Source organism: Ursus maritimus, unplaced genomic scaffold (genome assembly GCF_017311325.1).
Source record: "Ursus maritimus isolate PB19 unplaced genomic scaffold, ASM1731132v1 scaffold_35, whole genome shotgun sequence".
Classification (NCBI taxonomy): Eukaryota; Metazoa; Chordata; class Mammalia; order Carnivora; family Ursidae; genus Ursus; species Ursus maritimus.
In genome coordinates, this window is record NW_024426119.1 from 6610521 (window position 1) to 6628229 (window position 17709).

Here is a 17709-nt window from a genome sequence, read left to right on the forward strand (position 1 = left end):
CCTTGGTTTCACAAAGAACTTTAGAAGTTTCAACAGAACTACAGTATATCATAGTCATTCCCTGGTGTTTCAAATATAGAGACACATGTGTGATACGAGAAACTTACATCATAGTAGGTCTTGTGAGCAGTGTGGGAGGGGTTTGAGGTAGAGGAAGACACGTAGGGCTGGAGGTGGAGAGCTTAGTTAATAATGGTATTGCATGTGTCCAGGAGAAAGTTGGTGGTGACCTGAAGGGGACAGGGAATTGGAGAGGAGAGGGTGGTACGCGGGGATCAGCTACAGGTAGGAGGTCTAGTTGCTCAGGGAGGCTCCCATGTTTCTGACTGGAGACAGAATGGATGACTGTGCCACCAACCAGACCAAAAGAACCAAGGGGAAAACCAGACTGAGAGTGGGTAGGAGGGTGATGGTGGTTTTATTGACATTGCAGTAGCACGAGGAGTCAAGAGAAGGCTCACAAGTAGAGACAGCAAGCAAGGAAGTTTGAAAACGAAAATAAGAGGGGGTGGGAGCACAGGATTGAGGAAGGGGAGTGGAAGAGAGCTGTAGTCTGAGGGGCTGGAGCCTAGATGGAGGGTCAGACTGAACATACAGGAGACAGGGCCTACCTGATGGACCAGGATGTCAGAGGAGACTGTAGGGAATGGAACTGAGGACAGGATCGCTGTCCATCAGAGTCTGAGCAAAAGAAAGAATGGTGCAGATGCCAAGAAACATGGACGGTAGAGTGATAGAAAGTGTGCGCTTCACTGTCCGCTGCTTCATGGTCTCAGAGAAAGTAGAAGGCAAGATCATGCTTAGAGTGAGGGGGCTGCTTACTAGAGATCTGTCCCCGTGCCTCATCGAAACATCTCATACAGGTGTCCAATCCTGACTGTCAGAAGCTCTCTCCTTTGCCTCTTCCCTGCAACCTCTACCAATTTATTCATTTATATTGTATTTATATTCATAATTCCCTGATTATTTTTGCATTATCATCTAGCTTCCCAGCTATTGCTTCTTCCCTAGGAAAAAAGCAGAAAATGGGGAAGAGGGGAGGACAGGGTGGGCTTTGAGTATTGTGGAGAAGTCATAAAGGAGAACGACAGAGCGTATCAACCAAAGACAAGCAAGACAATGAGAGCATGCGATGGTTGGGGGCCCAACTGGAGACTAGGAATTTGTAGTGCTCCAGACCCCCATTTGCAGCTTTCTCCAGAAGTGCAGGTACGTGGGAATGCCGAGATGTGGGACCACTGTGGGAATGAGCTAGGTCACTGCTGTGGAACTTCCGTGCTGATGGAAATACTCCCTATCGGTGCTGTCCAGTAGGGTAGCCACTAGTCACTTGTGGCTCTTGAGTACTAAAATTGGGTACTGCTGTTGAAGAACTGAACTTGTAATTTCTTTTATTTTTAAAAAAGATTTTATTTATTTGCCAGAGAGACAGCAAGAGAGGGAGAGCGAGCGAACAAGAGCGCACAAGCAGGGGGAACAATAGGCAGAGGGAGAAGCAGGCTCCCTCCTGAGCAAGGAGCCCGATGTGGGACTCGACCCCAGGACCCTGGAATCATGCCCTGAGCTGAAGGCAGATGCTTAACCAACTGAGCCACCCAGGCGTCCCTGAACTTTTCATTTCGTTTTAATTAAATCTAAATAGCCACACATGGCTAGTGGCTCCCCTGTTGGACAGCACAGCTACAGAGTTAGGGGTTTGTAGAGTTCATGTGGAGAAGACCTCAATGGAGTGGGGTGCTAACAATCCCATTATCACTTCAGCTCAATTCCTAGTAGAGACAGATGCTAGATGGTGAATGGGCTAGTAAATGGGAGAAAATGGAGGGGCAAGAATTTCCTGTGTTAATCTTACGCTGAAAAAAAAAAAAAAAACCAAACATTGTCCAAATTTGTTTTTAAGGCGAGAACGTCAGTATTCTATATGTAGTAGCGAAGATTCTCCTGGCTCTTGCGAAGTCCTGTATTTCTCTATGGGAAGTCCTGATCAGCTCATGGTTTACAAAGGGAAATGCATTGGTGAGTGAACTAGCTAAATTGACTTAAATTATTCTAACAACAAAAGTTAATCATGAAGGAATGGGGTGGAACGGACACTGCATCGTCTGACGCAGGGGAGACTATTAAGTCGTAAGTCATTCTGGTTCCGGTTACCTAGTAACCAGGATGAGAAAGCACTCAGGTTTCCCCTTCTGTACGATGGAAATAAAAACCTAAGCTCTTGGAAATACTGTTAGCTTAAAGATCATTTAAAATGTGTCATTATAATTCGTCAAGCTTTTTGATCGAAATAGGAATCAGTAATTTTGCATCATGCACAGCTATTGCTGATAAAGTAATGACCAAGTCTAGTTTTTTTAAGTTGATATCCATCTGAATAACATTTTCCTGCTTGGCATTCCTGAAAGGAAAAGCACTTTATTTTCTATATGTCTCATTCAGCAACTTTGTCTACTCTCGGCTATTTGGGGTAAAGCTGGTTTAGCAGTTTGTGATTTGAACTGTTTATGTTAAAATCGAGTTTTCATTATCTACCTTGTTTGCCCTAAGTGTACATCTTTTATCAGCCGTACAGATACAGCTGTTACTTGGTGTAGGGAACACTTGCATGTAGTGAATTTGACAAATTAATTTTCAGTCCCATGAATATTCTTACTAAAGCTAACAGCCAAATTATCTAAATTGAATTTACTTTCTTTTGGTGTCTTTTTCCCATCCCCTTTAAGGAGATAAAAATTAGCAGGGGCGTTGCCAGGGAGCAGGCAGCAGATAAGAGGGAGAAGAAACCGAGTATCTTAATAGTCTGTGAACTGGATACTTAACCTTGGCTGACGGGAAGCGGACCATGTGTACACAGAGTGCCGTATTCAGACAAAGCAGCCATTTAAGCAGGCTCACGACCTTGGACCTGAGACTGTCCTTGACTCAGAGGCGTTTCAGACTCCCGAACTGGCAACATAAAACTCACTACTTTCAGTAATGTAGGGAAAGCAGGAAGGCGAATTAATCCAGCGGCTGTTACCTTCGCTCAGTCTCTTCTCCCACTGGCACGCATTAGACCGATTTACCCTAGTAATACCCTCATTAGGGGACACATTTGCAATCGGAACATTTTTTTAATAAAGCCGTCAAGTAAATTACTCATTTTGCTTTCTCACAACACGTCTCATTTTTAAAATGTCCTGATTTTCTATGAAATGTTTTTATAAAAGATGAACTAATTAGCATTTGTTTTTCAACTTAAGCCTGTTAGAAGCAGAGAAAGCTGATGATAAAGCACTTAACAGAGACCAGCTGTCCACATGATTGTTAGCGCATAATAGAGTCTCAGAAATCTTCTGGTAACATATTTCCTTTAGTCTCATCGCAGTGTGTTCTTTTGTCCCTTTTATTACCCCCATCACGAGAAAGTGACAAGAGGTGGGTGGTGATAACAAAATGACAGTACAAAAAGAAACCTCCCCATCAGCAGTTAGGAGATACCCACCGGGTTCCCATTAAGGAGACATATATTGCAAGACATCGTACAGTATAATGCACGCATTTAGACTTTCTGTAAATAACATCACATTCCATCCCGTAAACATAAAAACCATGTGTCTCCCCATGTGTCCTGCTTAGACCCCACATTCCACAGGTTGCTTGCTTTGGTTGACACATTTTCACCCATCAAGGTTTTTTCCCCTTAGGCTAAGAATGTCAGGAATTATTCTTAACTAGCATAAGAGATCATTTTAATTAAAATGTCTTAAATTGCCAGCATTTCTATGAGGTTAGAAACTGCTGCTCAGTTAAAAAGTCTGAGTGAGCTAGTGCAGCCACATTTCTCCAACATGTTTTTGCTGAGACCACTCTGTCTTACAAATACAGGTTATGTTTCATTTTTAAACAGAAAAAAATACCATTATTTCTTTAGAACATTTTTTCATTATGAAGACAATGTAGCATCATGGAAAATTATTACTTATATACTAAGAGAAACAGACAAAATACTGTATCATGGTGGTTCTCCATTGGGGGCAGTTTTGTCCCCTGGGGGACGTTTGTGGATGTCCGGACATATTTCTGATGGTTCAGACTCGGGTAGGGGTGCTCCTGGCACCTAGGGGTAGACCGGGGGTGCTGTTAAACGCTACAGTGCACAAGACAGCCCTTTTCAGCAAAAGATTTTAGCCTAGATTGTCAAAGTGTCAAGGGTGAGAAACCCTGTTATATAGGCGATGATTTGGCAAATTAGAATAAAAGAGAGGGATCTGGAAGAGAAATAAAATGGTAATATTTTGGGTGATACTTTTCTCCATTCCAGTTTTTTGGTCATTTTCTGTCATGTCTTTCATGAAAAATTGGTGTTGCAGGAATTTCGCTCTCCCAGGTACAAGTGGAAACTGTAAGCCCATATGCCTATCGCTAAATAAATATGTCTGCCTTTCTAGCTTCAAATTTAAACGGTCATTTCTGGTTTCTTCACCCAAAACCATTGGCCAGTTTCTATTTGCTGAACATACTCAGATTTTGTAGTAAGAAGATCACTGGTGTAGTCAAATTTCCAAATTATTAAAACTTGTTTTTAATTCTGATCTATGTTGATGGAATAATCTTGATGGAGTGTCCCATCTCCAAATTCCTTCCATCACATTAGTTGGTATTTAGGTCCATGAGGGGAGGTATGGTGATCAGGAGTGAACCGGTTATGAAAGGCACATTGTGAATAATGGCTAGTAGACGAAAACGCTGATCTGAGACTAAAATCTCATGGTTGATTACTGTCCTTTTATAAAAGTTAATGTTTAAGGGTTCAGAATATGTTGTTAAATCTTACAAATTTGGTCACAAATGAGCATGTATTACACGAAGTCATTATTTTTTATAGTTGGCATATGGTATCCACTATTGAATGAATGCATGAAGATACAGCCCCTCTTTCTTTACCCCCGCAGGAAATAGACCAGTGAGATTTCATCATGTTTTCTTTCAATGTGCAGGCAGTGATGAGCAGCTTGGAAAATTAGTTTACAATGCTCTGGAAACGGCCACTGGAAACTTTGTCTTGTTGCATGAGTGGGTCCTTCGGTGGCAGAAAAAAATGGGTCCGTTCCTTACCAGTCAAGAGAAGGAGAAGATTGATAAGTGCAAAAAGCAGGTGGGCATCCGAGGTGGCCCCTGAGCAGAGGCCCCACCTCGAACTTGGCGAGATGACAGAACAAAAGAGCTGTGCATTTGATTGGCTAGCAAAGATGGCCCAGAATGGTATGAGATCTGTTTAACCAGAGGGGATGCTGGGGGACCTGCCCCCTTTCCAGAGTTTTCTCAGCCCCTTGCTACCCCTTTCACAACACTCACAAAACACGGTCAGACTTTGTTGTCTGTACCTCCTTTCTCTGCCTGTCTTTTGGCATTAATAGCTGTCCCCAGCTGGGGCTAAAGAGTACTTCATTCTCCTGCTTTCTGCAATCTTTTGAAATCTTTGCATCAAAACTGAATTTTAGGGGACTGATCATTTTTATGTTAATTTATAATTCTGAGTTTAAGGAGAACATTTAACATTGCATATTGCACAGTTAACATCATGAAGAGGTTCCAAACAGTAGGAAAGCATTGTGTTTAGAAATGTGTATTTATTATAGAAAAACTGGAAGCAAATACACTGAAATCTTAATGGTTGCCTTTGGGTACTGACCATATAGGTAATTTGTGGGGGATTTTTCTTTTGTGTTAATACTTATTAAAAAGGTTGACGTTGATGCTTTATAATCAGGAAAGGGGTTTTTGTTTTTGTTTTTTTTTTTACTTTTTTATTATTTTTAAATAATCTCTGTACCCAACGTGGAGCTTGAACCCACAATCCCAAAATCAAGAGTCGCACGCTGTGCAGAGTGAGCCAGCCAGGCATCCCAATCAGGACAGGTTTTCTTACAAATTAATGTTTGTTTCTTTCTTTCCTTTTTTTTTTTTTCCTTCTCTTAGGCAAAAGAAATTGCTTTTAAAAGCTGTTCACCTGGGCACCTGGGTGGCTCAGTGGGTTAAGTGTCCGACTCTTTTTTTTTTTTTTAAGATTTTATTTATTCATTCGACAGAGATAGAGACAGCCAGCGAGAGAGGGAACACAAGCAGGGGGAGTGGGAGAGGAAGAAGCAGGCTCACAGCGGAGGAGCCTGATGTGGGGCTCGATCCCGGAACGCCGGGATCACGCCCTGAGCCGAAGGCAGACGCTTAACCGCTGTGCCACCCAGGCGCCCCCAAGTGTCTGACTCTTAATCTCACATCTTGATTTCAGGGTCTTGAGTTCAAGCCCCATATTGGGCTCCACGCTGGGCATGGAGCCTACCTAAAAAAATAGAGAAAAGTGATTAATTTGGGGACGCATGGGTGGCTCAGTTGGTTAAGCATCTGCCTTCAGCTGAGGTCATGAGTCCATAAAATCTTAAAAAAAAAAAAAAAAAAGCTGTTCATCAATTTTATAGTATTTGTACGCTAGATTTTGAGATCACGGAAGTGGAGAATTAATTAAATTGCTTTCATCTTTATGAACCATTAGGTTGGCCTTGTAATTTAGGAGAGGATATCGTTCAGAACGTATTCCTTCTCCTTTGAAAGTACATTTTCCATTAAATATTTTATTTCTTTCTATTAAATATTTTACTATTGAAATGAAATACCAGCTAATGCTGATCGATGCAATATTATCTTAGTGGTGTTTTTCCTTATCAGATTCAGGGGGCAGAAACGGAATTCAGCTCACTGGTGAAATTGAGCCATCCAAATGTAGTACGCTACTTTGCAATGAATCTGAAAGAGCAAGATGACTCCATCGTAGTGGACATCTTACTGGAGCACATCAATGGGGTCTCCCTCGCTGCACACCTGAGCCACTCAGGCCCCGTCCCCGTGCATCAGCTCCGCAGGTACGCAGCTCAGCTCTTGTCAGGCCTCGAGTATTTGCACAGCAATGACGTGGTGCACAAGGTTCTGCGGGCATCGAATGTCCTGGTGGATGCAGAGGGCAATGTCAAGATTACGGACTACAGCATTTCTAAGCGCCTGGCAGACATTTGCAAGGAGGACGTGTTTGAACAAAGCCGAGTGAGTTTTAGCGACAGTGCCCTACCTTACAAAACGGGCAAGAAAGGGGATGTTTGGTGTCTTGGCCTTCTGCTCCTCTTCCTCAGCCAAGGACAAGAATGTGGAGAGTACCCTGTGACCATCCCTCGTGACTTACCAGCTGACTTTCAAGATTTTCTGAAGAAGTGAGTATCACTGAGATTCTAGCTAATTGCACTTTAGTCCTGAGCTTTTTTTAAAAAAAAAAAAAAGTTTTTTAAACATTTTATTTATTAGAGAGCGCACAAGCAGGGGGAATGGTGGGTAGAGGGAAAAGTAGGCTTCCCGGCTGGGCAAGGAGCCCAATGTGGGACTCGATCCTAGGACCCTGAGATCATGACCTGAGCCTGAGGCAGATGCTTAACTGCCTGAGCCCCCCAGGCGCCCCTACTCCTGAACTTGTAATTGTGCTTGAGTGTGCCCAGCATCTGAGTGATGTGTTTAAGCTGAAAAGTGAGGAACAGGATTGGAGTGTATTCTTTCGTTCTTCCAACCCTTTCTCAGCCTCATAGGTTCTGATTTCTTGCTTATCATTTTCATTCCCTTAACTTGCACATTCTCCTAAATTCACTTGGGCTTGTAGTAGATTTTCAGACTGCTTTTGGGGAGCGCCTGGTGTATCTAGGAAGTTAACGGGGATTGCTGCAGGGAGAAATGCCCCAGGTATTCCAAATGGAAGACCCTCTCTGTCCACCTTAGCTGCTGGCTCCTATCTAAAGACAAGGCCTCCTATTTAAAAACAGCTTTAGGAGAATTCCAGTTCTGCCCATTGTTCTTCTTAACCGTTCTTCGTTAGCAATGTCTCATGCAGCCAGGTGGTAGAATGCAGTGAGTTCCTCGCACGAGCCATGGGATTTTCCACACCTGTAAATTCCAGGTGCATATGTCACTGCAGGGCCAAGTCTGACTGCTCCGAGAGAATCCTTACTGAAAGGCTCACCTAGGGCCTAAAGTGTTTGTCCAGGTCCTTCCCTTCAGTGCTTCCCAGCTTAGCCCTGCCTCTGCCCTGTGCAAGCCAGACCTAGGTTCTCTCAGTTTCTCGGTTAAACGAGAAATGAGATCCTTTCAGTGTGGGTTTTTCCAGGCACTTCCCTGGTCCAGCCTTCCTGCGGAAGTTGAGCCGGACTGGTTTCTTCGCTTCCCAGCACTCTGTCTTGTTTCTCACTTTCTTTCTTTTTCCCAGCCATTCATTTTTATCTACTCCCTGCATTTCTTTTACCCTTCACATTATTGTTCCTATTCCATCTGTCTCAACTGCCGCTTGACCTGAGCTGGAATGGTATTTGCTATCCCTCATTACCTGTTACAAAAATGAAAGTAACTGCACTTCTGTTTAAATAAGATAGTTTCTGTGTAAAACAGAAGCAGACGTGATGTACAGAGAGTCGTGGAAAGAGGCCAACTTTGATGAACTGTGTTCTCTCAAAGTATACAAACATCTTAAGATTTCTAAAGAAATCTTTCGCAGTTTCTCTTAAATGCAAAAGAACTTTGAAAATACTTATTTAAATGCAGCCTGAGGATGAAGTTGGCTAAAAGGACATCAATAGAAATACAGTGACAGAACCACCAATAGTTTGCTTTTGGCCCTTCTTTATGGGTCAAGGGTAACTTAGCGAATAGCGGTATGTATTTTTAAAAAACACCACTGGGAAGTTTATGTGCAACGTATCTCTCACATTTAACAGAAAAATGACAGACTCAGTAGCTGAAACTTTACTAGTTTTCTTCTTAGAGAATCACTCAACACTCTGTGGCTGTTGAACTTGAGATCAGCACGATTTCTTACTCTGTTTCACATGGTTGTCCTTTAGTTTTTGGTATATTCCTGTCGCATCCTAGACTGGTTTGATGGACACGGTATTATCTTACTCCCTGTCCTGTCCAGCCCCAGTTAAAAAAAGAAAACAATCATTTCAGCAACAGCACAAGCATAGCAACATTTCGTTTGTAGTTGTCTTTCTACTTCTTGGTGAAATCCTTTGGAGAAAGGTTTTGCTCCGTATCAGTCTCTGTGATAGGAAAGAGCCCAGCCTGGAGCGGGACAGATGGATTCAGGTCCCCCCTTTACGCTTTCCTAGCTGAGTACTTCAACTCTCTGCCTTAAGGCTTGTCCTTGTAAAATGGATCGTTTTCATTTAATAATTTAATTTAATGGAGTAATGTAATAATAGCACTGCCTACCTCCTGAGGTGGCTGTGAGAATTTAGTGAGCTCGCTCACACCTGTACAGGGGCCAACGCCTAGGCAGTGTCACATGTCACCGCCGTCCTCAGTCGAGAGGACAGTGCACCTAATGGGTGAGTTTCCAGGCATTTCATCCCTTTTCAGAGCCGGACGTAGCATTTGCCTCTGCTGCTTAGAGCTAGTCTGGTGCCAAAATGATTGTTTCGGAAAATTTCATCTTTTTAACTGAGATCCTGGTGGCTTATAACATCTCTTAAAGATGCAATTCATTCTAGGTAGGCTTTAAAGTTTTCTGGATTACTGTCACAGTTGAGTTACGGTGGACAGTGGACTTAAGAAACCCAGTAGGACATGGTATGTGGACGTTCATTGAAGCATTTTTTTGTACAGGTGAAAAGTGGAAATAATCTAAAATGCCCAACAGTAGGAGAGCGTGTATGTAATGTGAATAAATTCTGGTAAGCTCAAAACGATCTTGAAGTACTGGCTTGGAAAGATCTCTAAGACACGTGGTATAATATTGTGATTTATAATAAGAAATATATAGTTGGGGGGGGCGCCTGGGTGGCACAGCGGTTAAGCATCTGCCTTCGCCTCAGGGCGTGATCCCGGTGTTATGGGATCGAGCCCCACATCAGGCTCTTCTGCTATGAGCCTGCTTCTTCCTCTCCCACTCCCCCTGTTTGTGTTCCCTCTCTAGCTGGCTGTCTCTATCTCTGTCGAATAAATAAATAAAATCTTTAAAAAAAAAAATATATATATATATATTTTTTTTTTTTTTTTTTTTTGGCTTGGTAATGTGAGGGCAATAAAATCCTCAGTGCCTTCTTTTATTTTTTTCTTTTATTTTTTCTTTTTAAGTTTTTATTTGAATTCCAGTTAGTTAACATACAGTGTAATATTGGCTTCAGGTATAGAATTTAGTGATTCATCACTTATGTATAACACCCAGTGGTCATCACAGGTGCCCTCCTTAATACCCATCACCCATTTAGCCCATCCCCCACCCACCTCCCATCAGCCCTGTTTGTTCTCTATATGCTGTTCTTAGTAACATTTTCCAGTTGACATCACTGAGGCACAGAACTTAATGACTTCCTTTCTCTTGTAACTAGGAAGTGCCTGGCAAGCACAGAGCTCTAAAACCACTGTCTCTTGTTATGTTAATGAGGTGAATTTTGGAACTCACCTGAGGATCAGAGCTGGTTGCCCAGAGAGCTGACCTGAGAACCAACCCATGACCAGAGGGGGTTACACATCCAGTCCCACTTCCCGACCTGTGGGGTGTAGACAAGGGCTGGACATTGGATCGATCCCCAGTAGCTAATGATTTAATCAATCATGTCTCTATAATGAAGCCTCCATAAAAACCCAAAAGGATGGGTTTCGGAGAGCTTCTGGTTGGTGAGCACATGGAAGTGCTGCATTTCTCCTGTCTGGCTCTACCTGAGTTACATCCTTTCATAAGAAACTGGTACTCTAGGAGATAAAACATTCTGGGTTCTGCGAAGCACTGTAGCAGGCAACTTGAACCCAAGGAGGGGGTTGTTGGAACCTCCAGTCTTCAGCTGGTTGGTTGAAAGCACAGGTTGCAGTTAGCATCTGCATGGGGTTGGGGGGCCCATCTTAAAGGACTGAGCCCTCAACCTGTGGGATCGGATGCTATCTCCAGGTACATAGTGTCAGAATGGAGTTGAATGATAGGACACCCAGCTGGCCTTCGAGGAGTGCTTGGTGGTCCCCCTGCCCCACGGCCTTCCAGCAGTGCAGTCTTTTATGGGAGCACATGAAAAAAGCAAGTTGGGGATAATGTAAGATGCTGTCATTAACAACAATATATGTGCAAAGCGAAACCGCATCTTGTACACGATTGTGTTAAATGCATAGAAAAAAGTCTGGAATGACAGACAAGGAGACGAGAGGAACTGGAGAGAGATGGGGATTTAGTCAAAGACTGTATCATAATCAGTCATGGTTCCATATTTGCACGGAGAAGGTTTTTTTTGTTTTACTGATATAATTAAAATTAATCTTAAATTTAGGTGGGGGGAAGCCCGTATCTTACGCAGATGCTTTTATTGTGATCTTGTCCTTTTCAGGGTACGAAATTAGGAGTGCTTTGCATTTCCGTGTTGGCATAAAAAAATAAATGTTACCCTTTAAGGTAGTTACTGCCACCATAGCTGGTGAGTTCGGAATTCACTGTGATGGTTCTTTTAAATACCAGGGTCAGGCGCTGCGAAGTGGTGCTACTTGGGTCATTGTCATAAAAGCCGAACAGTTTAGATTAGTGAGAACGGTGGTTCTCAGACCGTATCTTGGATTGAAATCACCTGGACAGCTTGGTCAAGCACAGATTACTGCCCAGACCACCAGAGTTGCTGATTTACTAGGACGGGGTTGGAATAGAATTTGTAACAGATTCCCAGATCGTACTGGGACTGCTGCTTCTGGTGAGGGACCCACCTGGAGAACCACCGGGTTAAAGGTACAGCTTGTCTTCGTTAAAGAACAAAAATGACTTATTAGAACACCAAACAAGGTTCAAGGAATGAGAATGAGAAGAAAGTATATGATAAATGTGGGACTTCTTAAAAAGTCGTCCTTAACTGTTCATACCCTGAACAGGCTTCGTCCAGAGTTTGTCCTGCTGGGCCCCCGCCCTGCATCAGCCATCAGATTTGCTTTTCTTTCGGAGAACTTTGTTTTTCACTGGTCCCTGGAGAGGCTTAGTGTAGGATGGCAAGTCCCTGAACTCTTTAGTGGGCATGAAAATTCATAACCTGTGCTGTCTTACACCTGTATAAGAAATTGTTCCACGAGGTAGGTCTTCCTGCCTCTAAAGACTATCTGTTTTTTTGATTCCCCGCTTACACCCAGCCTGGTGTTCAGCATGGATTCATTTAGGAGTGCCTTTTGGTCCATAAGCAACATAAGTTCTCTGATGTGTATTTACCTTAAAATAAACCCATAAATAAATAAACCCTTGGATTAACGAGTTTAGTGATTATTTTCTGGGTTGCTGAGATTCTCTCTGCCCTCTCACTGAGGTGTGTTTGCTTGGACGACAAGGAAAGATGGAGTGCCCAGCAGTTGCTGAAACACAGCTTTATCAGTCCTCAGCCGAAAATGTCTTTATTGGAACAAAGTCCTGAAGGTGAGCCTGTTACTACTCTTTCTTGAAAGCCTGTTTGACATAAATTACTTTGAAAGTACGCAGAAACCTAACACTGGAACGGACTGCCTGGATCATTTCTCTGTTCTATGCCGAGCTAGACATAAGTCCATTCATCGCATGTGTACTGTGTGCATAGAACTGTTTTGCCGTCCTGGTTTTTCCAGCATCGACTGTTGGAGTGTCCGTTGGGGTAGCCTCTCTTCGTGTTGGGTCCCCCTTCTTGTCCTGTCGCCTTACTGCCATGTAACTAGATTTCCCTGTTGCTACTCAAGGAACAGATTAAGGAACCTCCGTGGAGCTGGGGATGGGTCAGGAGACCCAGGTTTGGGGTCTGGCTCCATGGCGTAGTGGTTCCCTTACTGGGGGGTCTGACTTAGCCCCGCCCATAACCCGGGCTGATACATACTCTAGCTCCTTGAAGAAGAACGAGCGAAGAAGTGTCGAAGGATCCGTGCGAGGAAAGAGGTCCTTGGTCACACTACAGGTTGGGTCCTCTTCCAGCCCTGGCTTTGTTGTTGGGTTTTGCGTCCCTTGCTCTTTCTCTGATGCCTTGTTTGCTTCTCTCATTTTGTTTTCATCTCAGATTCTGGAGGACAAGACTATGTGGAGACTGTTATTCCGAGTAAGCAGCTGCCCAGTGCAGCATTCTTCAGCGAGACGCAGAGACAGTTTTCCCGGTATTTCATCGAGTTTGAAGAATTACAGCTTCTCGGGAAAGGAGCCTTTGGAGCTGTCATCAAGGTGTGGTACGGAGTTGTGCCCAGGCCCTTCAGAGCTCCTTCTCTGTTCCCTTTCCGCAGACTTAATGGAGTTCTTTTTTGAGAGTGGGGAGAGAAGTAAATACGACCATTTGAAACTATGATCCTCATCACCTTTGGAGAGTTAAAGGCTTTACTTTCAGAGTCCCAGCGGACACACTAAGAGCGCGGCATTTCCTCCTCCTCGCGTGATGCGGTGCATTAACGTGAAAAGCACATGATTGTACCGGGGCTTCAAGTGGAGCCAAGCCCCTCCGTGAAGACCATTTTTCTGTGCTTTGGTTCAGAAAGAAAATTGTCCTTTTTGTCCCATTTGCTTTCAGAGGTGCTGTAGATAAAAGGGCTGCGAGGTTAGAGCTGAGGTGGGATTCACCGGGAAATGGCCCCAGAAGGTCTCAGTGGCTTTTATTTCCCATCTGTTACTGAGAAAGAAAATCAGTGGTGCGTTACGAAGGCGTGCTGTTGTTAGGTCTTCCCTTCTGCTCTCTGGTCTCTTTGGGTGACTTATGATTACCTGCCCCCCTTGAGAGAGAGATTTCAGCTGTTCTTGTGTAATTTAAGTATTTTGACTTCAGGAGACCCAGGCTAATATTGTATTATTAAGTCCATATAAGACATGTTACCTTTCACAGGATAAAATGGCCCCCCCTCAGGAGGGCATATGCCTGTTTAGGACTCAGAGAGTGTTATTAGGAAGGGTTACTGGTGTTACTGTGGGAGGCCTTTTACAGCAACCCCCAAAATAAAAAGGTTTTCTGTGGTAGTCAGGGACAGAAAGACAATCTTAAGCTTTCCAAAAGCAAGTTAGAAGATCATGGAAAATTTTCAGCTTTCTTCGTGATAGTGTAGACATTATCGCTAGGTGGTTCAATAGACCTACTGTGGGCAGATACCCTGTTTGGGTGATCTCAGTGCTCTTCAGGGGAGTGGGTCATGGATGTATATATTATTCCTTTGACTCACACTGTAATTTTAATCAAGTCTTTTAACTGGTTCGTATTTTTTTTTTTAAAGATTTTATTTATTTATTTGACAGATATAGAGACAGCCAGCGAGAGAGGGAACACAAGCAGGGGGAGTGGGAGAGGAAGAAGCAGGCTCCTAGCAGAGGAGCCTGATGTGGGGCTCGATCCCAGAACGCCGGGATCACACCCTGAGCTGAAGGCAGACGCTTAACCGCTGTGCCACCCAGGCGCCCCTTAACTTGTTTGTATTTTTGATTCTTCAACATGAGACATTATCAAGCTCCATTTCCTTACAAGTACTTAACAAATGATGAGTAGGCTTATACAATAAAAACATCTAGTAATTTAAGCCCCTAAGTTCTTCTGTGGTTTTTCCCTCTGAGAGGCCACAGCCCTCACACTCCATCTCTCTTTTCTGGGTTAGGGTAGGGCATTCTGTTCAGTGATCTGGCATTTCATGAGCAGTTGGCCCCATTATGGTTTAGACACCTTTCCACTGTAATAAGTGAACCCCTGGGAGTTTGCAGTGTGGTGAGCTCCACACCCCAGTCAGTGACTCCAGGCATTCATGATGTATTCTGAGACTCAAGGTCAAAGACGAAGCCAAGACTTTCCACTGTTCTCTACTGTGTTAATGATGTAGCAATGAAAGAACACAGGGCCGTAGCTTTTGGGAGCACATTCCATATTTTAGGTTCTGTGCCAGGTGGCTCACAAACCCTGTCTTCCAGTTTTATGACATTGTTACGAAATAAGTATTATCCCCATATTTCACATGAGGGAACTGACCTTCAGAGAAGTTACATAATTTGTATGAGGTTGCGTACATGCAGTAAGGGGTGAAACCAGGGCGCCTGGGTGGCTGAGCCGGTGGCTCAGCCCAGGGTCCTGGGATCGAGCCCCACATCAGGCTCCTTGCTCAGCTGGGAGCCTGCTTCTCCCTCTGCCTGCCACTCCTCCTGCTTGTGCTCTCTCTCTCTGTCAAATATTAAATAAAATCTTAAAAAAAGGGGGGGGGATGAAACCAGCATTCAGACCTATATCTTTTCTACTCAAAAGCATGTTTTTTTTGGCCATTGTTTCCACACAAAGGTAATCTGATACTAAATTTTATAGTACTCCCTTCTCATTCTAATCGAAACCTATGAGAATGATGCTTTATTTTGTATTTTGTAATCAGCTAGTTCCTCCCTGTGCCTATGGCCAAGTCATTGCTTTTCATCACCTCAGTTGACCTGCACATTGGGTCCGGAATGTTCTGGTGAACAAAGTTTTGTAAAAGTTAATTGCGTCAACCTGGTGGCATCCTGTGACTGCCCGAGAGAAGGTGTCTCTAGGCAGGATGTGGAGACTTTGAAACTTTCACTTGTATTTTTCTTGTCTTTATTGTGTTCTTAATCGCATTGTTCTAGTCTTGAAACGTAACATCAGTCATAAATCTTAGTAGCAGTCTTAGTATAAACCAAATCAGTTGGCAGTAATTGTGTTGATACCAGTCTTGTTTTCCTAGCGCCTTGCTCAGTGAGGCCTTGGTCGTAAGTGCTTCGTTCACCTAACTCATTTCATCCTTAGAGTCATCACTTCTGTGGTGAGGGGAGTGGCATACATGCCACTGTATAATGAGAAAATGGAGTTTCAGGGAAATTAAGTCATTTGCGCAGGTTTACACTGCTTGATAAGTCCAGAATTAGAATTTGTATTCAGATTAACATTTTTGGAGTTTAATTTGTATTTAATGATTTGAAGTGTTAAAAAAAAAAACTTGGAGAGAAACAAATTCTGAAACCTCATACTGTAGAAAGTAGTATTTTTTTTAAAGATTTTTTTTTAAGATTTTTTTAAAGATTTTATTTATGTGACAGCCAGCGAGAGAGAGAGAGAGAGAGAGAGAGAGAGAGAACACAGCAGGGGAGTGGGAGGGGAAGAAGCAGGCTCCCAGCAGAGGAGCCTGATGTGGGGCTCGATCCCATAACGCCGGGATCACGCCCTGAGCCGAAGGCAGACGCTTAACGACTGCGCTACCCAGGCGCCGAAGATTTATTTATTTGATAACAGAGGGAGAGGCAACACGAGCAGGAGGGGCAGGAGGAGAGGGAGAGAGACTCTCAAGCAGACTCCCTGCTGAGCAGGGAGCAGGCACAGGGCTGGTCTCACAACCCTGAGATCATGACCTGAGCTGAAACCAAGAGTCCTCACTTAAGGAACTGTACCACCCAGGTGCTCCAAAAATAATTAGTATTTTTTAAACAGGGTTAAAATAATTTCTCAGAATTGAGATAGCAGATACGATAATGGAAAAGCAGGAATGTAGTTGTCAGTAAAATAAATGATTAAAATGGAGGTCATGTTTTCTCCAGGTCTCTTATTAAGCTAAATATACATGTCATTTGAGGTGAGATGTTTTCTATGCATTTTGGCAGTCAAGACTGTGTTCAGCTTAAGAGGTTGAAATATGTGGCTCTCGACTGTAGCTGTTGCTTCTCACTGAGAACTCTGGGCTCCCCTTGGGAGGGCATGGGGACGGGCTACAAATGCCAGCCTGCGAGGCTCCCAGCGGCTGACGGGCGCCGGGCTCCTTCCCCTCCCTCTCCCCACGGCAGGTGCAGAACAAGCTGGACGGCTGCTGCTACGCGGTGAAGCGCATCCCCATCAACCCAGCCAGCAGGCATTTCCGCAGGATCAAGGGCGAGGTGACGCTGCTGTCGCGCCTGCACCACGAGAACATCGTACGCTACTACAACGCCTGGATCGAGAGATACGAGCGGCCGGTGGGCTCGGGGACGCTGCCCCTGGACTCGGACTCGGACTCACGGCCCCAGGCACGCGACGGGCGAGCTTCGTCCCAGCCGCCCGCGCACAACAGCGGCCCCGACGGCCCGGGCAGCGTGGAGGCCGCCGCGCCCCCGCCCATCCTCAGCTCCGTGGAGTGGAGCACGTCGGGCGAGCGCTCGGCCAGCGCCCGCTTCCCCGCCGCCAGCCCGGGCTCCAGCAGCGACGAGGACGTCGACGATGACGACGACGAGGACGAGGACGGGGGCGTCTTCCGGCAACCCTTCCTGTAAGAGCATCGGCGGGGGCGCCAGGCCCATGCCCCGGGAGAGGGGATTCAGTTAGAAACCCAGGCTGTCACCGTGTTGCCCTAGAGAATGGTGTCTGTAGAGAGGAACCAGATTCAACCCAAGGGTATTTATTCCCTCTCGTCTTCAAAAGATCTCCAAAATCCAAGCCCTGCAGAAAGGAAAAAGAGAAATTCCTTTCAATACCTCATCTTAGTACCATTGATAGAAAGTTTTTTCAAAAGAGCATTATTTTGGATAAGGGCTTCCGACTCTGGGCCATTTAAAAACTAACTTAGAATCTTGACGTAGGGCCAACTGCAGTTCCAAAAGTCAAGAATTACGATCCTAAAGGTTGTGCATCTCAGAAGCCACCCTGGTCGGTCTTGGCTTTCCTGGTTTGCTTTCATCCTGTCCAGTTGGGTACAGTTGATGTTAACACTTAGCTATGGAATTATAACAGGGAGTTT

At 44.4% G+C, this 17709-nt stretch overlaps 1 protein-coding gene across 4 annotated transcripts in view; it reads left to right on the forward strand.

Moving 5' to 3' along the window:
* Nucleotides 1-17709, forward strand: part of EIF2AK4 (eukaryotic translation initiation factor 2 alpha kinase 4) — a 103141-nt gene that overhangs the window by 34727 nt on the left and 50705 nt on the right. For all 4 annotated transcript variants that reach the window (XR_005831924.1, XM_040620449.1, XM_040620450.1 and 1 more), the window contains exons 7-12: nucleotides 1901-2016; nucleotides 4980-5137; nucleotides 6706-7241; nucleotides 12333-12439; nucleotides 13044-13201; nucleotides 16784-17241. Coding sequence is in view for 3 of the 4 variants with exons in the window: in XM_040620449.1 (XP_040476383.1) it covers nucleotides 1901-2016; nucleotides 4980-5137; nucleotides 6706-7241; nucleotides 12333-12439; nucleotides 13044-13201; nucleotides 16784-17241 (1533 nt within the window). In the remaining variant the exon portion in view is untranslated. The remainder of the gene's footprint in view (nucleotides 1-1900; nucleotides 2017-4979; nucleotides 5138-6705; nucleotides 7242-12332; nucleotides 12440-13043; nucleotides 13202-16783; nucleotides 17242-17709) is intronic.